General features: G+C 33.5%; 1 protein-coding gene across 2 annotated transcripts; it reads left to right on the top strand.

Moving 5' to 3' along the window:
- Positions 1–1,427: 1,427 nt before the first annotated feature.
- Positions 1,428–22,272, top strand: LOC146993932 (uncharacterized). Of its 2 annotated transcripts, none has more exons than XM_085826647.1 (2): positions 1,428–4,636; positions 22,071–22,272. In XM_085826647.1, the coding sequence occupies exon 1, from the start codon at positions 2,499–2,501 to the stop codon at positions 4,563–4,565; it is 2,067 nt and encodes a 688-aa protein (XP_085682773.1). In that variant the 5' UTR covers positions 1,428–2,498; the 3' UTR covers positions 4,566–4,636; positions 22,071–22,272. The 2 variants fall into 2 exon arrangements, with proteins under 2 accessions (XP_085682773.1, XP_085682772.1); XM_085826646.1 differs by having other exon boundaries at positions 1,429–5,082.
- The last annotated feature ends 757 nt before the right edge of the window (positions 22,273–23,029 follow it).

Raw genomic sequence — 23,029 nt, 5'->3', positions numbered from 1 at the left:
ATTTTCTTCTGATTTTGGTATATGTACTAAGAAAAGCAGCATTGGTTTGTTTTCTTTTCTGTTTCTTAATAGTGTTATATAGTTAACCTTAAATCCTTTGTCATGAAGTTCTTGAGTTATGTTTTGGGGATCTGTGGTGATGGGTAAGCTTCTTATTATGACTTTTAAAACTTTATCTTCGGGCAGTAAGTAGGTGTGGGCTTTAAGCTTAGTTTCTTCGACTATTTTGCGAATGAATCGATGTGAGTCAGAGTCTGCAGGCTGTATTTCAAGACGGCGTCCTTTTAAGGTGCCAGTTATCTCTTTTCCGTTTGCTTGTTTAAATTTTTTAAGAATTCATCCGCTTTTGATACGCCATCTACGACAATAATTGGCACTTTATCAATTCTGCTTGTTTTGGCGCTGGAGTTTGGTTTTCTATTTGCGGGAATGGTGTCACTTTTGTTTGGTTGGTCTTATGGGGTGGTAGTGAGCTGAGTGGCTGATTCATCTTCGTTGTCCAAATGCATGTCGTCTATTTGGTTCTCTAATTGTTTATATCGATTGCTGGTTTTGAGGGAAGGCTCCTCATCGGAGTCACAATCCGTTTGTCTATGGCGCAATTTTCTTTTTCTTTGTTCTTTGAAACCACTAGTGGATTGAAGTATGTCGCAGAAGTTTTTAATCTCTTCAAACTGCTTAGCGAGCTTTTCGTTAGAGGTTTGTAATTCGTTTATTTTTGCATTGGCCATCTCGTTTTCCTGCATACGCAGTTGATTAATGGCTTTAGCAAGGAGAAAATTTAGTTCTTTTTGATCACTAGCGGACAAAATCACATTTGTGTCGTTACGGATATCTTCCACCAAGGATCTGGTAGTTTCGACGTCATTGGATAAAGTAATTTTGTGACTTAATATTTGGAGAGGGTTGGGTTCATCGAGATGTCTCATGTGAGGATCTTCTGAGTTTGGAGGTGAGTTATCCATGTTTATGTTATTATTAGTTACAGTTATGTTTGTTGTGTCATATTGATTAATCATGTGAGGTAAATAAGTTGGAAAAAGGCCTAACTAGAGGCCGTACCCGAAGGTACCCTTATCAGCACGGTAAATAAAGAAAATCAGAAGAAAGAATAAAATACGACCTGTTTTATCCAGCGAAGGGTGCAGCAGTGGAGTAAAGGCGACGCTTTTGCGAGGCGAAAGCCGAAGAAACAACCTAGAGCCCGTGAGGCGAGGTCGATGAACTCGGTACAGTAGCGGGGGTGGTAGCAACGCAAGGAAACGGAGAGCGAAGCGATAAGACGTTTATCTCGAATGCTGTCCCACCTCGGAATGAACGCAGAAATTTACTGAGCGTTTTGGGGCGTATCTTTGATGTGACATCATGTTACACGTAGTCCGGATGTCACGTGACCTCCCTGCGCGTTTGGGGATTTAGCGCCGACCTTCAGGAACGTGCACGAACTCAGTTAATACACAATAATTTAATATGTTCGTTATAGTGTAGATTTTTTATGGCAACAGTGATTTTTTTTATATATTGCTTTGAGTGTGATAACGCGCGGAATGTAACCTTTCTGATATGTTTAGAATGCTAAATGAGTTAAGTTCTTTGTTAATTAAAAAGGTTTTATCTGCGAATTATATTACCATTCCTCCGAAGTTAGTCAAGAAATTGATTAATTTCAAACAGGATCCGTCGCCTTAATCATCTTATTGCTGACATTGTCAAATCCAGAGCTTTTTCTGTTTTTCCTCTTCTCCATATAGCTAACAACCTCTGACGGCATAATTAAGGGGGTGTTGTTTGTGTTTGTTCTTGAATTGAATTGCGTAATGAGGGAAGAAACTGAGTGTTTTGTTTGATCGTGATAAATGTTGTGTGTGCGAAATTGAGAAGCACATTGAAATGAAGTTTGTTTCTGTAAAGCACTTTTGAATAAACAACTGTTAAACACTAACTAACAGATCTATAAGAATCGAAACTTTATATCTTAATAATAAAGGGTATATGATATCTATCCCTTAAATTCACTAAGTATGTAAATGTCGTTGAAGAAGAAATCGTATTTCTGTGAAATGTAATAAATTGATTTTTTTCTGAAGCATTCCTGTTAGTCAGATGGAGCTAATGCAGTACGGATTTTACCCAATACAGTAGATATGTCCCATGTCCCAATTTTATCAACATAATTACATGTGACATTGAGCACTAGTGGAGAATAGTGAGAAGTTTTGGACAAAATTCAGTTACCCATCCCATTTTACATCCATGCAGAGCTTAAAATCTTCATGATCTGTGTAGCACATTGTATGAAATCAAAGCTTACAGTTCGGTCATTCAGACAAAAGTCCAGTTTAAAGAAGTATATCCTTGTCTCGTGTGTGAAGTATGTAAGAAATCGTTTGAGAAAAGCTGATTTAAAGATGCTGATGCATATTTGTGCAGGAAAGAAACCTCATACGTGTGAAGGATGTAAAAAGGTGTTTGTTCAGAAGGGTCATATAAATTAGCATATGCTTTTTCACACAGGAGAGAAATGTCATATATGTGAAGTACGTAAGAAGATGTTTACTCAGAAGGCTGATTTAAACAACCATAATGTTATTCACACAGGACAGAAAGCTCACATTTGTGAAGTATGTAATAAGATGTTTACTTCAAAGGGTAATTTAAACATGCATATGCTTATTCACACAGGAGAGAAGCCTTATATGTGTGAAGTATGTAAGAAATCGTTTAGTCAAAAAGGTAATTTAAAGATGCATTTGCGTGTTCACACGGGAGAGAAGCCTTATGTGTGTGAAGTATGTCAAAAATCATTTAATCGCAAACGTAATTTAAATATACATATTATGAGTATTCACATTAGAGAGAAGCCATATGTGTGTGAAGTATGTAAGAAGACGTTTAGTTTAAAGGCTATTTTAAACAGCCATATGCTTATTCATGCAGCAAAGAAACCTCATATGTGTGAAGTATGTCAGAGGATGTTTACTCGAAAGAGTAGATTAAACATGCATGTGTGTATTCACACAGGAGCAAAGCCTTATATGTGTAAAGTATGTAAGAAGATGTTTACTCAGAAGGCTGATTTAAACAACCATAATGTTATTCACACAGGACAGAAAGCTCATATTTGTGAAATATGTAATCAGATGTTTACTGGAAAGAGTAATTTAAACAGGCATATGCGTATTCACACAGGAGAGAAGCCTTATATGTGTGAATTATGTAAGAAATCGTTTAATCAAAAAGGTAATTTAAGGATTCATTTGCGTGATCACACGGGAGAGAAGCCTCATGTGTGTGAAGTATGTAAGAAATCATTTAAAGTAAAGGATCAATTAAATAGCCATATGCATATTCACACAGGAGAGAAGCCTCATATGTGTAAAGTATGTAAGAAATCATTTAATCGAAAGCAAAAATTAAACATCCATATTAAGCATATTCACATGAGAGAGGAGCCGCATGTGTGTGAAGTATGTAAGAAAGCATTTAGTGGAAAGGATTGTTTAAACAAGCACATGCGTATTCACACAGCAGAGAAACCTCATACATGTGAAGTATGTAAGAAGATTTTTACTCAAAAGTGTACTTTAAACATGCATATGCGTATTCACACAGGAGAGAGACCTCATATGTGTGAAGTATGTAAGAAGGCATTTATTGATAAGGGTTATTTAAACAGGCACATGCGTATTCACACAGGAGAGAAACCTCATAAGTGTGAAGTATGTGAGAAGACATTTACTGAAAAAAGTACTTTAACCAGCCATATGCTTATTCACACAGGAGAGAAACCTCATATGTGTGAAATATGTAAGAAAACATTTAGTGAAAAGAGTAGTTTAATGAAACATATTCGTATTCACACAGGAGAGAAACCTCATATGTGTGAAGTATGTAAGAAGAGATTTACTGAAAAGAGTACTGTAACCAACCATATGCTTATTCACACAGGAGAGAAACCTCATATGTGTGAAATATGTAAGAAAACATTTAGTGAAAAGAGTAGTTTAATGAATCATATTCGTATTCACACAGGAGAGAAACCTCATATGTGTGAAATATGTAAGAAAACATTTAGTGAAAAGAGTAGTTTAATGAATCATATTCGTATTCACACAGGAGAGAAACCTCATACATGTGAAGTATGTAAGAAAATGTTTACTCAAAAGTGTGCTTTAAACATGCATATGCTGATTCACACAGGAAAGAAACCTCATATGTGTGAAGTATGTAAGAAGAGATTTACTCAAAAGAGTACTCTAATCAACCATATGCTTATTCACACAGGAGAGAAACCTCATATGTGTGAAGTATGTAAGAAGAGATTTACTCAAAAGAGTATTTTAATCAACCATATGCTTATTCACACAGGAGAGAAACCTCATATGTGTGAAGTATGTAAGAAGACATTTAGCGATAGGCGTAATTTTATCAAGCATCTGCGCATTCACACAGGAGAGAAACCTTATATGTGTGAAGTATGTAAGAAGATGTTTACTGATAAGGCTGATTTAAACCAGCATATGCTCATTCACACTGGAAAGAAAACTTTTGTGAAAGGTGCATAAAAATTGATTTATTCATCTTCATAAAGAGGATTTAAGTATGGATATAACAAAAGGCAAATGTTATGAGTTATGTAAGTAACTTGTCATTTCCACAATGAAGAGTTTTAAGAAATATTGCTTTATTTACACACAAGAAAAACCTCTCTTTTTAGCATCTGTGCATACTTTGAATTAATTATATGTGTTTTATGTTAAACTTGTCTGTTTCTGAATTTAATGCAGATGTGAATTACAATTCTGCATTACTGACAGAAATGCTTTTCTTACTCCTGTCATGAAAAATGTATCATGTATTTCCACTCATGGTGAACAAGTACTTACCCCCCATGCCGATCTGGCTCCAATATCAAATGTATGAGTATATAAACATTCACAAATCCAGTGCAGGGTTCCACAGCAATGTTAAAATGGTGAAATTATGATTCAAGTATTTTCAGTTAAATCTTGAGCATACAAAGTAGAGCATTCCTATGTATGTAATGCATATACAAAAGAAGGAAACATTAATTCTGTGCGGGTAAGAAATCCATTATATTGAATATTTATTTAAAAACTGTTTTTATGTTTTTTCTTGATGTAATAGTGAAAGAAAACTAAAATAATAAATTTTTATTTTCCGCTTTCATATCTTAAGGTGAAGTTATTTTCCATTTTGGCAACTTGGGAATATTTTTGTTCCATAAAATAAAATAATAAATGCTTTAAAGCAGATGTTCTGAAAGATAAACCAGATAATAAAAGCATTAATTCGTAGCATTTTTGTTTGGGTGCTATGGATGTTCCAGAAGTGCTGAGCAAAAGCAAAAAAGTTACTGTATTTCTTTTTGAATTAATTTCATTACGGTGTTACTTTGGTAGATGGTTGCAGGGATATTGGCGAGTGATATGACTTATGGTAAACCCATTGCTAGGCAATTTGTTTATGGTAACCGATACTTTGTTGCCATTTTATTTTTAAAATAATGCGTTTTATTATGCATAAATTACGTGTTTTAAATATTATCTATGACTTCCAAATAATAAAAATGAATTTAATTTTGCATTTTTATTTGAAATAAAATTTTCATTGTTTATTATATTTTATGGAATTTTATGTTGTGAATGATTTCACAAAATATTTTAAAAGTAATTGGTTTTAATATCTATAAATTTAATCTAATGTTTTAAACATTATTTATGGCTGTTAAATATTAAAATACAATTTAATTTTGCATTTTTTTAAATATGATTTTATTATGAATGATTATTCAAATAATTTTAATTCAATGTGTGATGTAATCAGCTCCCTGATTGGTTATTGAATATTTGTGCATTACCGCGCAATTTAAAATTTTATTATTCATCTCTTCGAATTCCTCACATTTCAAGGCGAATGGATATGTCCATTTCGAATATGAATGTTGTTATAGGTAATTCCAAAGAATTATTAGTATCGGAATAAAAAAATTGCTGTTTGAGACCTTATTTTGGCCAACCTTGCTTTCCTAATCAAAGATTTATTTATAAATTGTTAACAGCATCAGAGGAAATTTATTTTAAATTTTTGGAGAAAACCTGGCTAATTGCTTCTTCAATGAAGTGTGAGAGATGTAGATCACACAGGTAAAGATCATTAGTGGACCGTTTTTTTCTTTTTTTTTTTTTTTTTTGTGTGGTACTTATTAATATACAACAGGTTAAAAAATGTAAGTACATAATTTTCTTTTACTTCATAATTGTATACTTCAATTTTTATTAAAAAATTAATACAATGTTTTCAAAAATTCCTGAGATATTTATTGCCGCATATGTTTTAATGTTAAATAATTAAATCCTAAAAAACTTATTTTAAAGTATTTAAGTAATATTTTAATTCTTTTAAACGTCGGTATGATGTTTTTAATTCGATGTTCAATTTAAGTGATATTTTAATCCAATTAAATGTTGCGCAATGTTTTTATAGCGGTGTTTTTATTCTATTATATGAAAGTAATAATTTAACCTTACTTTAGCATTTTATAGTCTTGGTAAATGTATTTATTTACATTTGCCAGCCATCTTGGCACAGCTTTAGTATTAGTCCTTTTTGGCGAGAAATTTGTTTGGCGACATTTTGGAGCAATATACGTAAAATTATGATAACCTTGGTAACCCTAAATACTGAGCTCAAAAACATGCCGCCATTTCTGTCCACGTAACTTTATTGAATTTGGTAGGTATCAGAGCTTTGATGGCAGGAGGGATAAATTGCATGTTTTTCTTAAAGTTACGTTTGTGTTAGGAAAGCACAACATTTAAAATATTTTTAAAAAAGCTAAAATTTGATAGTTAAAACTGATGCTTTTAATATTACATCACATGAGTCTTGACATTTTTTCATATGTCAACTCTGCATATTATTATAAACTCCATTCCCCAAGGGAAAAAAAAAAACACATTTTAAGTAGCATAAGGTAAACTCTTTGTGTTTCCTTTGCTAAGGAGATCAAAATTACCATGGTCTAAAAATACTTTTTTGCCTCATATTGGAACTATAAGGATGTGTAATTGCATGAATTCATAGGTTCAAATAAGGACCAAAATTATTGCTTTTATAACATTTTTATAATTTGACTGACTATAAAAAATATAATGTTGCTTAGATTATGGAATATATTGCTTATAATTTACAGTTCTAAAATTTTGCAAATCTTACAACCTAATAGTAGCTGTGTATGAATAACCTTCACTGAGTATTATTACTTTTATTAATAGTATGTTGACATAACAGTCGACTTTTTATTTTAAATTTTATGCCAATTTTCTACATTACTTAAACATTTTATCTAACAGAAATCTGAATTTTTTGTAATAAAAACTCTATAATAAAAGTAAGAGTACAATTTATATATAAAAATTTGACTATATGGCAAGCACTTAGGTACTGATTTCAATGTCTTTAAATGTTATTATTATAAAGTTTAGATATATTCATATTAAGTTAAGATATACTTTTATTCTCTTATAATGTTTAGATGTACAGTTAGTATTTAGTCTAGATCGGATTTTGTTGACAATCCGCCATTTTTTTCCGATCTTGAAAGCCGGTATACATTGGCGACCGAAGTTTGTCGCCAAATCAAAAAATCGCCAGAAGGACCAATAGTACTAAAGCTGTTCCGCCATCTTAAAAAACATTTTCAACAAAAATTAATCCATTATTTTTAACGATATTTATTTTGGTACTATTCGGTTTTGAGGACCGTAAAAAATCGCCAAACTGTTGTTTGTTTCCAGTGCTGCCAAAAATAATTGTGGCAACCCTAACGCAAGAAAGGAAGTATAATAGTAAATAGCTATGTAAGATTGATGTCTTAATTTAGATGAAAGGTTAATTTCATATAGTACTTTTTATTATTATAATTTATATCAAAAAGCTAAACATGACTGCATGGAAGCATACAAGTAAATAACTGTTTCAGATTATTATTTTAATTTAGATGAAAGGTTAATTTCACATCATAAAATTTTTATTATTATTATTTATATAAAAAAGGCTAAAATAACTGAATGGAAACATAATAGTAAATACCTATTTCAGATTTTTATTTTAATTTAGATGAGACATTAATTTCATATAATACAATTTTGTATTACTTTTATGAAAAAAAGGCTAAATATACTTGCAATTAAACGGGTGGCATAAAATTTTTTATGTCTTCCAACATAGCAGAAAAAATTTCAGTTTTTTTGTGCAAACGTCTGTACATAAACTCGGACAAGTAAGAATCAAAATGCTGTCGAGCAGTGCCCCGATGGCGTTTATTACACCATTTAGCACTGCCCCACAGCCATTCTACTGTTTGTGTATGACACCCACTTTCCGGGTCCACAAAATTGTAGTTGTGGTTGACAGTAAAGTGTTCAAAACTGGCATCTTGCAGTTCATCTGACTTGTATGATTTCCAGCAGTCAGTATAAATAACGCTTCCTTCTGCGATATTATCCTTCATGATGCTCAATAAGGTTTTCGCCGATCAATCTGGAACAGTGACTAAGAAACATTCATTTGATTCTCTGCATAATCCGCCAAAAACTCATTGTGGCGGAAGAACACGTCCAACATTGTTCTTTCTTTTACTGAAAAGGCTTTCGTCTACTTCAATAATTTTGCCACATCCGCTAATTTTAGACTTGGGCCGAGCAATTAAAGCTGAAGCACACACCTCATGCATGTAACTGTTCCAGTCTACAACTGTACTGTGGTTCATCTTGAGCTGAAGTTCACAAAATTCAACAGATGTCATTTCCTGACACCAAAAATAGATGAACCTAACGGCTGTAAGGAAGGGAATTTTCGATCCTTCATACCAATTTTGAATTCTCAATCCTTTCTTCTCATTACAGTTTTCTTTCCTGCACCGCCATTTTGCTACCGAGTTATCGATAACGCATAATTTCATCTCATGATTGTTCAAACATAATTTTCTATCATGAATGATGCCTTTTTTTTGAAAAAATTCTATTGCAGACTTTTCTTCACTCAGCAATTCCCAAATTGTAAAATCCATAGCTTTATCAAAAAGAGAATTAAAAAATTAAACTAGTATTTCAATGGCGACTTACAAATATAGAACTATCTAAAACTTATGCAATTTGAAATCAGCGCGTTCGCAAGATTTGGCGTGCTGTATAATGGGCGAGTTTGCTAGATTTGACGCTTTTGCACATGCATTTTCGCTGCAATTTTTTACGGTTCCCGAAACTGAATTGTACCTTTATTTTTTTTTTAAGTTTCGAATACTTTACTACATGCGTAAAATACGTAAAAACAGCATTTTTCAAGATGGCTGACGACTGTAAAAACCGCGCCAACAATTGCACCAATGTAAATCGCCAAAAGTCCGTGCAACTGTTTATCAAAGTAGCACCTTCATCTCTCTTCTTTAATATTTTTTCATGGTAAGTGCTTTATCCCAGGTAATTATTTCTGAGTATTTAAATGTGTATCTGGTTTCTCTGTAAAATTCAGTGTACACTTTTCTGGGTTTTTTTTTTTTTTTTTTTTTTTTCCTTTTTAAAATTTAAAAATTTTCTTTTTTTTTTTGGCTCACACAGAGGTTGTAGGAATGCTTTTTCGCTAATCTTTGAAATATGGTAACAGGGAGTTTGGCGACATTTTGGTAAGGCGATAAAGGTTACTAGCTAGGACTTTAGCAGTGTACATGGATATAGTCAAGAGTGTGCCCAATGCCATTTTTGTGCATTTCTTAATACACACTTCTTAATATTTTTACCATTTACAATATTTAATCATAAAAAGTATTTTTAACACTGGTACAAAATTTACTTGTTATAATTTAATTTGATTTCCTTCACTTTGAAATATTTTTTTTTTTTACTTTCTTTTAATAACAGAATCTAAGAAACTAAAGTAACATATACAAGTTTGAAATGCATTTATTAACCTTTTGTAAATTTCATTATTCATAACATAAAAATTAACCTTTTGTAAATTTACAATATTAGCTAAATACTAATATAATATAATATAAATATTAACTAATTCATTAAAATGAATATTTAGTAATTTAAAATATTAACCTTTTTCATTACTCATAACATAATCACTGCCATAAATCCATTTACGGTAGTGTTTCAAGAATTTATCATAGCAGTACTAGAAATGTTGAAAATTAGAGAAAGACTGCTTATTCTAATCAAGAGCTCATTTTTTAAGATTGTTATTTAGTCTAGTTCGGGTTTTGTTGACAATCCGCCATTTTTTTTCGATTTTCAAAGCCGGGTCTACCTTGGCGACCGAAGTTTGTCGCCAAATCAAAAAATCGCCGAAAGGACCAATACTAAAGCTGTTTTCTCTTTTGTTTTTTGATTTTATACTTTCACAATTGCTTTAGAAACTGCACTGTTAAAAACTGGAATTTTGGAATTTTATAATACAGAAAGATATTCAAAGATAGATCTGAATTTTACTATTTTTTTCCATTAAATAGATAACTTTGCCAAGAAAAAGGGTCATTATTACATGATTATTTTACTTCCATTAGGCTTTATATTTTGTTTTCTGTGCTAACTTTAATTCAATACAAATTCATTTTCATGTATCGCGTTTAACCGGTTAATTTTGAATTTTCACTTATGTTAATATTGTTTGCTCAGCTAACTTGAATTTGTTACTTATTCTACCACGTTTACGCGGCTTACTTTCATCCGTTTAAATATCTCATAATCGTTCCCCGATCATCCTCGCCGTTGATCAACCGTTGGTGAACTTGGCGAACTGCAACGGCGCCAACGGGTTCTTTGCGGATGAAAACCCAACTTGAATCCTTAGAAGGATTTGAAGGCATTATTTATAGACATACCATTCCATAAAAACGTGACAAAATTAAAATTTCTTCATAGTATTATATAATGGACATATCTTGGAGGAAATCTGTGCTGACTATCTCATTTTTTGGAGAATGTTTCAAAAAACATTGAAAACAAAATTACTTAAATTTTCGGGAAAAGTGCAGAATCACCCACTGCTGGACACGTTTTTAAGAACTGCACATACTCGGTGACCTTCTACATATCGCCCTATTTTCACTTAAAAAACATCCCAGAAATCCACAAAAATGGCATTGCGCACTCCTGTGACTTTTTTCACTTAAAAAGTCAAAGAAAATTGACAAAAATCCAATTCTTCTCAGCAGCACCAAACAAATAAGTGGGCGATTCTGCACTTTACCCAATTTTCTACTTTTGATTCTCAAAGTGGTTCTCATAACATACTTATCTTTGCTTTATATTCTCTTCTTTTCCTTGGGTACAAGCATGGGATATTGTGAAAATGGCTCTAATCTGATTATGGACAGTTATCTGTACAAAAGAATTTTGCTGTTGATAAAGATAAGATTAAGATATGTCTTTTAAAATGTCTCAATGCACCATACAGAGTGTCGACTCGAGGCAGTTTGCTATCTAACACAACTCAGATGGGTGAAAAATTCTGCTGCCCAGTGTTTCCCCAACATGTAAAATTTTTGGCACCCTCTAAATTCTGTTGTCCAGCGCCTGCCCTAAATTAAAAAATTTTCTTGCTCGGTGCTTTATTAAATTCTAAAATAAATTATAATAAGTGATAATAATGCATTCCTCTGTCTCTCCGCTTTACTTGCTGCCCGTGGTTGCTGTTCACTGTAAAGCTAAATTTCTTCAGAGGATATGACTGTGGTTGCTTTCCATGACAAATATACCCCTTACACCAGCATAATCATCTCTGATGATAATAGGCTGACATATTTATGCTTTGCAAGTGTGCTGGCACTCCTAAGGCCACGTGCTGTATTATTTTCATATAATTTTTTTAACTAAGAACTCTAGAAATTCAATATTATGATCCTAGAGACAAATAATATATGAATTTAAAAAAATCTACTCTTGCCCATTGTTCTGTGGGTAGTGGTTGCACTGTGAAACCACTGCGTGTCTAGGACTTTGAAACTTACTGAGGTAGTAGGATAAAAAAAAAACTTACCTTTCTCCGTGCGCGTTCCAATAAATGACAAAATTTACGAATTTAAACAAAAAGTAATGTAACAATTGCATTATATATAATGTTTTTTACATAATTTTACAAATCATCAAAAAAAATTTTAACTTTTATGTAATTTTTCTAAAGCAGTAAAAATATAAGTGCCTACATATTAAGAGTGTTTGTCTAAGTGGATAAAAAAAAACTCAGTAAAATAAAGATTAAAAAGGAATAAAAAAAATTTCAAAGAACGAATTTTTTTTGTGACTGTGTTCAAAGCATGTTTTGTCTTTTTGGTACACGCATAGACCCACATTGCACATTTCGCACATGTATCTTCTATGGGGTTTCTTCCTTGTGCTACAAAATGTACACTGCCTGAATCTAAATTTCACTGGTATATGTCCAGCCTTATTTAGTTTCCTTTCATCTAGCACATGAAATTTATGTTTTTTTATGTTAATGTGGGGGGGAGCTTGGTCTTTTTGGCTTTGGTACGGATCATTCATTTCTCATTCATACTTATTTTATTCATATTTTGTCCCAAAATATTCAGAAAATATTTTTAATTTAAATAAAACTTTGCGATTTCTATTTTTAATTATAGCAAAGTATACTTACATTAAATTTAAGTCACAGGAAGTAATTTATAAAATCATAATACTAGCTTGGGGAGCAAGTGCGCTGAGGTCAGAGAAAAGTCTCTGGAAAAGAAAGACCTTTTTACTGGGCAGGTGTATGTATTGTTTAGTAATAAAATAACTGTGGTTTCAAAATCCGATACTATTTGGTTTCGAGGGCCGTAAAAAATCGCCAATGCTGCCAAAAATAATTGCCGCAAGAAAGGAAGTATAATAGTAAAATAACTATTGATGTTTTGATTGTAGATTTAATTTGTAGGCTGATGTTTCAATTTAGATGGAAGTTAATTTCATATAATACTTTTTTATTATTATAATTTATATGAAAAAGGCTAAACATGACTGAGTGGAAGCATAAGAGTAAATAACTATTTCAGATCATTATTATAATTTATATAAAAATTGCTAAACGTAACTGAATGGATGCCTGCATCGCTATTTCGCTACCAACTTATCGGTAAATCATAATTTCATCTCGTTGGTTGTTCAAATGTAATTTTCTATAATGAATGATGCCTTTCCTTTGAAAATATTCTCGGTAATGAATCGCTCATGCATTTGTTTGCCACTTTTTACAAGGGTAAAAACAATTGGATTTTTGTCAATTTTCTTTTACTTTTTAAGTGAAAATAGGTCGATATGCACTTAGGTAAAATCAAGGGGGTGCACAGTGCCATTTTTGTGCAATTCTAGGATTTTTTTTTTTAAGTGAAAATAGGTCGATGTGCACATGGATACCGAGTATGTGCAATTCTTAAAAACGCGTCAAGCAGTGTGTGATTCTGCACTTTACTCAAAATTCTATTGCCGACTTTTCATCGTGGGCAATTCCCAAATTGTTAAATCCATAGGATAAAAAAAAAGGATTTAAAAATTAAACTAGTATTTCAATGGCATCTTAAGAAATATAGAACTATATAAACTTATGCAATCTGAAATCAGCGTGTATGCTAGATTTGGTGCGCTGTTAAATGGATGCGATTGCTAGATTTGCCGCTTCTGCGCATACATTTTCGCTGCAATTTTTTACGGCCCTCAAAACCAAATAGTACCCAAAATCCCTTATCTATATCCGGGTAAAAATAAACATTCCTATTTGAGAAGCAAGCAAAAACGCCATTGTGGAGAGCAGTAGTTTCAAAGTGCGATCACCGAAGTGGCGCAATGGTCGTGCTCTGAAACCACAATGCAAATGCCATACATATAGAGGTATTTTTTTTATATATGCAGTTTAATTATTGCTATTTTTTATAGTTTATGATAGAAATCATGATGTACAATAAATAACTTTTGAAATTTAAAAATTTTTATATTAATAAAAGGAAGATATTTTGTCTCATTGAAAACAAATTTTAAAAGGCATCCGATTTGAAGTACTAAGACCTAAAACGTGTGATTCTGCAGTCATTTTGTGTTATTTAGAGGTAAAAGATCAGTAATCAATTGATTTTCACTCAAAAATTTAGGAAAGAAGAGCAGAAAAAAAATTCGAAAATTGGTGGTTTCAGGGAGCGAACACCAAGCGTTAAAGGGTTAACTGTTAATATTCTTGGTGCACGGAATTTGGCTGCTGAAAATTGACTGACACTTTGTCTTCCCTCCCAAAGTCTCCAGTAGTTCAATAACAATCATACACTCTCAGATTATGTCAACTGTTATTTTGCAATCATTTATTGATATAAAAAATTTAAATTAATGGTAATGTTTTCAGAAACTTATGATAATTTTGTCTTAAACATTACTGCTTTTAGCAGGCCCGTGCCAAGCTTAATTGGCGCCGTTGTGCAAATGTCTAGCGAGCATCTTTATGCAGTGACAATATTAAAGGCAAATTGCTTATGGTTAACACTTAAAATGAAGCATCATTAACATACTAATATTAAATACCCCAAAAATTACATTTTATCTTTTAATTTATCTAATTATGCAAACATTTTGTGCTTTGTTAAAACCCACAATGAAACATATGTATTGAACAATTATACATATAATTAAGTTATAAAAAGCTGACTAAGGGGTATAATGGTTATCGTTGCAGCCTGCTGTTCCAAAGAGCCCGGGTTCAAATCCTGGACAAGGCAAGGATGTTTGTGAATTTATAGTGTCTATGCGACACAGAGGCACTCTAAATATGCAGTGAGCCGAAAGTCCTCTCGAGGGGTTGATGGAAGGGGAAGAGGGGTACGAGATGCTCGAACACGTCTCCTGCCCCCGTGGTGCTCTCCTCAAAATTGAGGGTGAAACCGAGCTAAATCTGTAGCTCAGACAAGCTCAACAACAACATGTTACACAAAAGTAATGCTGCAAGCGAAGCGAAATCATATACTAAGTGCATTGGATACCAAATTTATTGCTGAAACCGATTTATTACCTTAAAATTAAAAACAAATTAATTTACATATCTAATAAGTTTGCACTAAATAAATTGTTTGCAGCGCAGTTTGAGACAAAGTTCAAACTGTGATTACGACAGGGCACAAAAGATGCTGTAGGGCTGGTATCTAGGGATACATCCAAAATTATTTTCTGCACACCGCTATTTTGTTGACAGTGGTGTAGCTTAGAGTTTCAACCGGCAATTTATTATCGGTTTGATTTTTATCAGTTAATAGCAGTTTTTGATATAAGTTGAGGGGATCTTGTAAATGTATGTGAACAAAATACGCGATGCCAGTGCATATGTAAGGCTAGAGGGCCTGTGCCATAGACATGTTCGACAAATTGCTTAGTTCTTATTTTGTGTCTACTATTGCAATCGCAGTAATTTGTGCACCATTTATCTTTTTTTTTTTTTTTTCCCATGATTGCTTGAATTGCTACATAGAAAAAAATGCAAGTGCAGTTACATATTATGTTAAATTTAGGTTTGCTTTTTAATTCAGAAAAATGACAATTTGAGCATGATTATTTGAAAAATAACATTTTATACATGAACTGTTTGTTTATTAACTAAAAGTTATTATCTTTCAAGAAGAAAGGATTGGCATATTTATGGAGTACCACTGAATTTTAAATATACCTATTTGAGATTTAAAGTGAAGTAAAAATATACAAGTTATTCTAAAATCAAAAATTGGCACTTTACGATTTTTAGTGATACGGAAACCCGAAGGAAAAAGTTTTGGTATTTCATTAAGTCCTAAATAGATACTTTAAATTTGATTTGTTTACTTTAACAAACAAAAGATTACCACCACTTCCTTGAATTATTTGGTATTGATCTAATATATCATATATTTTCCAAAAAATGGTTTAAGATATACTCAGTTTTTCAGAAATAAGGTAAGATATGTCAAACGGTGTCTTTCTGAGTGTTTTGAAGAAGTGTTTTATGCAATACTTATTTTCTACTTTTATTTTTACTTCCACTTTTTCTGTTTTCATTTTTCCCCAGATGTCAGAAAAAATTGTCTGGCTATCAGAATTTAATAAAGAAAAAGAAAATGTGAGGAAGACTTAATGAACCAGAACTTAAAAATTACTCAGTTTTTGAAAAACCCAGAGAATATCCAAGTTAATGCTACTAGCACTAGTTGTCCATCAACGTGTCAGTTTCCACTGAAATTACCAGAAGAATCTAATAATCAGAAGGAATTAGAAAGTGTTTTCACCCAAGAAATTACCTTTAACTTCAATGCAGCCGTCCGAAAAAACAGAAGAAATACTAGTAAACTCTACAATGTCTGCAACAGATATGCATCAGCCTGTGCCTGATGATTCCGGATTATCTCCAAGTCCATTATTGAAATGCCAAGTTCAAGCCTTATTAGAAAATGGTCCTGGATATTATGAAAACCTGGTTTCCAGTTTCAGTTTCCCAAAATACAAAAATCGACATAATTTTTTTAGACGTATATTTTTTTAATCTTGGTAAACAACAGAATAGTTAAAAAGGATTGGTTCCTAAATTCTGCTGAAAAAAATTCTATTTATTGTTTTTGTTGCAAAATTTCTAACAGTTTCAGCAACGTAAAATTGTGTACTTCTGAATTTAATAACTGGAACCACTTAAATGAGCACTTAAAATTTAATGAAAAAAATAAAACGCATTTCCGGAATCTGCATCTTTGGTCAGATTTCTTAGAACAATTAAGAAAGAATAAGCCTGTTAATTCGAAATTTAAGAGTGTATTAAGAAAAGAGATTAAGCATTGGCACGATGTTATTGAAAGAATTATCTATACCATTCAGTTTTTAGCCAATTTTAAGTAGCCAAACAAAACTTAGCCTTCCTTGGTTCCAGTAACAAATTATTCGAAAGAAATGATAATTTTTAAATTATATAGAAATGATCAAAAAATCTGACTCTATCATGTCTACATATTAATAAAACTTGAAAAATATGCCTCATTACCTTGGAGATAAAATTCAAAATGAAACAATTAGCTTATCAGGGGATAATATAAAGCAAATTATTTTAAATAAGGTTAAACAGGCAAAGTATTTTTCGAATTTACTTGATTGTACCCCTGATGCCAGCTATCAAGAGCAGATATCAATTTGTAGGAGAAATTTTAATTTAGAAAATACAGACATGAGTACTGAAGAAAGGTTTTTAGTGTTTTGTGTTAAGACAGATATGACTGATGAAGGACTTGAGAGGGAAATGGTTTAGATATTAGTAATTAATGAGGCCAGGAATACGACAATGGTCCAAACATGGGAGGTAAACAGTTTTCGAGTAATTATACTCAAATCGTTGTTTTCCAATTAAAAAAGTTAACCTAAATTTAACATAATATGTAACTTTTTTTTATGTAGAATAACAATAGGCAATCACAAAAAAGATAAATATTTAACAAATTACTACGATTGACCCAGTAAACACAAAATAAGGATTAAGCCATTTGTCAAATGCATCTACACTTACACACTCATCGGCATCACATATTTTCACATTCAAATAAGACAGAAGAGACCACCAGAGATGAACTCCTGCTCTGGTTATAACTTGCGGTCAAATAAGACAGCGTGCTAAGAGGAAGGGGCACTCAGACCTGGCAGGCTCAAGGCTGACTTAACACAGTTAAACACTCCAACCCCTAAAGGCAATTCAAAAGGCCACTAACCTATCGGTCGAGCCGACAAGCTAAGAGACAAGCTGAGTTGACAGAAATACTGAGCAACTCACATTCCATGTCCCCGACCTGAAAGGATGGTAAAACATCTGCTATCAACAGAAGCCCCAACCCCAGACAGCAGAACAAAGTCATTTAAACACTGTCAGGCAGACCAGACCACCAATCCAGCCTGCTAACACTACATCATGGTATAAAGATGTCAGCTTTAGACGCCCCCAGGGAGAGACCAAGGAAGGAAATGAATATATATATAGTTTTGAGGCTCCAAGCGCTCACTGGAAACCTCAGTTTAAAGACACGCTGAATTTGTCAACTCCACCAAAGGGGATGTTTCACCCCGGCAACCATCAATATCTGACAATACAGCTCCATGACAACCAACGGAACGGACAAAACAATACCATATGGTCCCTGCTAAGCCTGAAACAGCCATTGCCAGCGATGACACCAGTCCTGTGGAGACTGATTTTAAACACCTGTGGCCGTGACTGCCTAGGTACAGATCCTAATCAATAGCTTCTCAAGTTTTACCTGAGTCAACCCCCCCCCGGAAGGGCATTCAAATAAGACAGGAGGCAGGTGACCACTGGGTGAGCAGCTGTGCCATCATGAAAACTTTCAGCTTTATTTCTCACTCAGTGGGACCATGTTTATTTAAATTTCATAATCTGTACAATATATTAAATTTGGATATATACATTAAAATATTATGCATAAATATATACATTAAATAAAGTTAGAAAATTTTGATATATATATATATATATATATATATATATACGTGAAAATTAATGTAATACTAGCTGCAGAGATGAATTTTTTGAGTTCATAAGTGTTTATTAACAGTTCATAGGAATTTGAATTCATAAAGATATTAAGTACATAAGCTCAATTAATACATTGGAATTAGAGTTCTTAGGAGTTTATTGAGATACAGTGCTGGCCATTAAAATTGCAACACCAGGAAGGAATGATCTGATGAACGTCAAAGTCACATGAAAGGAAGAAGAGGTTGGCATATGCAAATACCGTAATTTCCGGAAGAAACGCCACGGCGTTTATGTGTTTAAAACTTAAATTTTCAGCGGGTGTGCCGTTTCTACCCATGCGGCGTTTAGGTGCACTAAAAATAAAATATTTCCTATGATGATCATTGTACATAGTTTGGATGGCCTTGTCATTGTGCATAGACTGGTGCTGTTCCCACACAAAAGACCACTCAGTTGATTTTTGCGAACGTTATTTTGTTTACATTCTTTCCCTTGAGCGGACCTACATGCCTTATTCACCCTAAACGAGATCTCAGAACAATAACATTCTTCCCCCTTTCAAATCAACATTCTCATCAGTTTGAATAGTCTCTCTCCTCTGCCATTCGATGAATCTTCCAGGACCCATCCTCTCCCCACCCCTGCCTTTTCTGCAATTTTTTTCAAAGGCGGACACGACTCCACCTGCCTCGCAATAACGAACTCTGACGTATTTCCCCTTCAGCATGAATGGATTTTTCTTGGCATTCTGCCAAATACAGATCCCATCAGTTTGAGTACAAGTACTTGTTGGATAGTTTTTAAGTAAGAAGGGAGCGGAAAAATTTTTGAAAATGTCTCTAAATGGCACAGAAGCTATACGTTTCTTACCTTTAATTTATTTTTGAGTTATGGTTTCATTTCATGCATTTTTCTTAACTGGTATGTCATATATCAGGACTTAGGTTGAGTTTTTGCATCTATACGGCCCACGACGATGTCACGCGCAATTTAATCTATTGCGGCGTTTCTGTGTAATTTTAATTTTTTTTCCCGCCATTTTTCTCGAGTGCGGCCTTTCTTCCGGAAATTACAGTAATTAGTATTTCAGAGCATTTAGATGACACAGGAGGGAGGAACGACATCTGTAGTACTGCATAAAAGAAAAATTACGTAGTGGATTTCTCATTTGGAAGGTGCTTTGCAAGGTTGAAGTTTGCTCATAATATTGTGTTATGCCTCAAATAAGAAGAGCAAATGCTTACCAGGAAGTTCCGAAATTCAATAGAGGCAGGGTCGTTGCTAATCAAAAGTGTAGATTATCGTTCTGTGATATCGCCAGTCGCACTGGTCGGCATCCAACCATTGTCATGCAAATATGGAATCAATGGATTGCTGAGGGTCATACTGAATGGCATGCAGGATCTCAACGCCCTCCCATGACTAAAGCGAGAGAGGACAGACATATAGTGATGTCAGCCCTACAAAACTGTATGACCACATCACAGAGCATTAGTCAGGAAGTGGGCATGCTTGCAGCATGCCCAGTATCAGCTCACAAGGTGCGTCGACGTTTGCAGCAGGGTGACCATTACTTCAGCTTCCCTTGACAATGCAGCATAGAGAGAGACGGTGACTCTGATGCGCCAGACGACAAAGCTGGGTACAGGAATGGTACAATGTCGCCTTTTCAAATGAGTCCTTGTTCTACATGCATATTTTGATGGCCATATACGTGTGTGGAGTGTCGTAGGAGACTGCACGTCGCCTGCTTACATTCGATATCTGCATAGGAGCCCTGCACATGGTGTGATGGTTTGGGCAGCCATTGGGTACATGACATACACGTCTCTAGTTCGGATCGACAGTAATTTGAATGCAGATGGGTACATTTCTGACATGTTACATCCAATGGTTGTGCCTTATCTTCAACACTCCCCAAAGCCATGTCCCAACAAGATAATGCAACACTACATGTTGCACGTCGTGTTTTGACCTTCCTAGGTATGCAGGGTATTCGATCGCTGCCCTGCCCTGGCCTGCACGGTGTCCAGTTCTCTCACCAATTGAAAACATCTGGTCATGGGTCATTGAGAGACTAGCCCGCCACCTCTGTCCAGCTAATAGGGTTGATGAATTGTGGCATAGACTTGAAGTAGCATGGAATGAGTTGCCCATTTCTGTCATCCAATGACAGTTTCATTTTATGCCTGATGGGGTAAGGGCCGTTTTACCTGCCAGGGGTGGCACATGTTTCTACTAATTTCACACCCCTGTAAACCTCCAAAATGCATACAAATTTAATCAATTTGTCTTCATGCCATTCTGTTTACATGCAATAAATATCTTTTTTATATTTGCTTTACTTCATGGTGTTGCAATTTTAATGTTGTATTTAGAGAGTTAAAAGTATGTAGTGTATTTAAGAGAGTTAAAAGTTCATATGTTCCTTTTTGATGCCTTGAGTATCAATAAGACAACACAAAAACAAGTTCAAATAAGACAAAAATTTTCCTGTTCAGACAGGCAGCGAGACGGACTGCTTGTTTTGATGATCGCCTAGCAAGCACCTTTCTGACTCTACACAACAGGTTTGCACTGCCTTTGTTACAAGTAAAGTGGTTATCACATCTAGAGACGGTCCCCACTAGACGGGAGTTTTCTGAGAAACGAGATTCTAGTAGCATTTATTTGGGAGCTTTCCTGGAAGAAGCAACTTCGCTGGAACTGAAGTCCTGGCTGCGTGGGATGTTTTGAAATTTCTCTGAAAATGTTCCGTGTGCAGCTCTGTTCCGCTTAAAGATCAACCAATCAGACGAAAGTTCTGCTTCTGAAGGATCACATGATCCTAATCTGAGCAATAATCGGACATTCAAGTCTGTTTGGTAAGTGAAAATGATAACCTAACTATGTAGGTATCGTGAAATGCGGGTTCTGAGAAATGTCTCTTTTGAAGTCCCGTCTCACGTAGTGGAAGCATATGGGATAGGGACTTAAGAAAGTGGTAATTTCGTACAACATCCTCTGCACTTATTGTTACTGTTATTGCATAATCGGTAAGGAATGAAAATTCGTATCAGTCGGTTGTTTCTCACTCAAGCAGTGTCTTTTTGTAGGAAATTTTGCACTTTATTGGCCATAAATGTAATATCACTGAATACCTGTAGTTCAACTCAGTTACAAATTCTAGTAAATGTAGTGACCACATTGATATTTTTATGGTTATGCAGTAAGATTTTTTTAAAACTTTAAAATGTATATAATTAAAATAAAATTTTGATATGAATATTTTCAGATTTCAAGGTATTTATTGCAATGATGCATGCATGTAGAAATGTTTTCATGTTCTCTTCGTTTATATTACATATTGCATTACATAAAATTTTTATTTATTTTTTGTCTGGTATATATGAAAATTTTTCTCTCTGACAAACAACAGGCTTTAACATGTACAAGAGAATTAGAAGCTTGCATAAACACTGAATTGCTTCTAAATTAAAATTACCTACTCAATAACAAATTCCAATTTTTTTCAGTCTTGATAGTTGCTTACACATGATCAAATATTTGACAAATTATACTGGACAACCCAACTTCAGGATCCTTCTGCTTGGCTGCTGGTGAACTTTCACTAAGAAGAAAAAAGTACTATCTTTTCCACTGCATGACCAATTTTCTTTCCAAAGATATATGTATCAAACCTATGCTTCCAATGAAATAAATATATTTTGTCATCAGCTTATTTTGTCTTATAAAACTTTCTAAAATGTAAGAACTATATCCTTGAGTTTATTTCCTCCAGTACAGAAAGAATGAAATAAAATGAGAGGCTGCAAAATTTTATTAATGGTATTTACTCTGAAAAAACAAAATCTGTTGTCTTTTGTAAAAAGGAAAAAAAAAAAAAAAAAAAAACCAGTAGCCAATAGCCAACATTTTCTTATGCATATTTCTGTAGAAAACTATAACATCTGTTGTTTTATAATAAGAAGCCTCAGAAAGAAATGTACCCAGTTATTTCAGTAAACAAAAAATTAGCAGTATGGCCTACTTTAAAATCCTTTTATTGAAATTTTTTCATTGAAAATATGAACTTTCTTAAAACAAGTAAGGAACCTTACTTAATATGCTTTAACCTTATATATCCTTGAGCCATGAATATTTCTTTCTGTAGAAAATTATTCAGAAAATATGGCCCTACTAAAAAAGATCAATTAAAAATCTCATTCTTCTAAAAGAATTTAGAACAGCTTCTAGGATTGGTGCAATGCTCTCAAATGGCACTTTTTAAACTAGTATGACCCTTTTTCGGTATCCAGGTATTAAATATAAAATAAAGGTATAAACATTAATACGTTTTCATTAAATGTTTATTTCTTTGCGAAACAATATACAAAATGAAGCAGTTTTAGGATTTGCTTCAAATATACAAAAATATGTGAAAGAAAATCGTGTCTTAGCCAGATCCTGCATTACAAATAAAGTCCTGGTGCTG

This window comes from Stegodyphus dumicola, chromosome 11 (assembly GCF_044657685.1).
Source record: "Stegodyphus dumicola isolate Sdum_Otavi_A_Nest chromosome 11, ASM4465768v1".
Classification (NCBI taxonomy): Eukaryota; Metazoa; Arthropoda; class Arachnida; order Araneae; family Eresidae; genus Stegodyphus; species Stegodyphus dumicola.
This window is presented reverse-complemented; position numbering and strand designations above follow the sequence as displayed.

Bases quoted from the DNA above. Each gene is read 5' to 3' on its own strand.
- LOC146993932 (XM_085826647.1), top strand. From the start codon at position 2,499: ATGCTTTTTCACACAGGAGAGAAATGTCATATATGTGAAGTACGTAAG.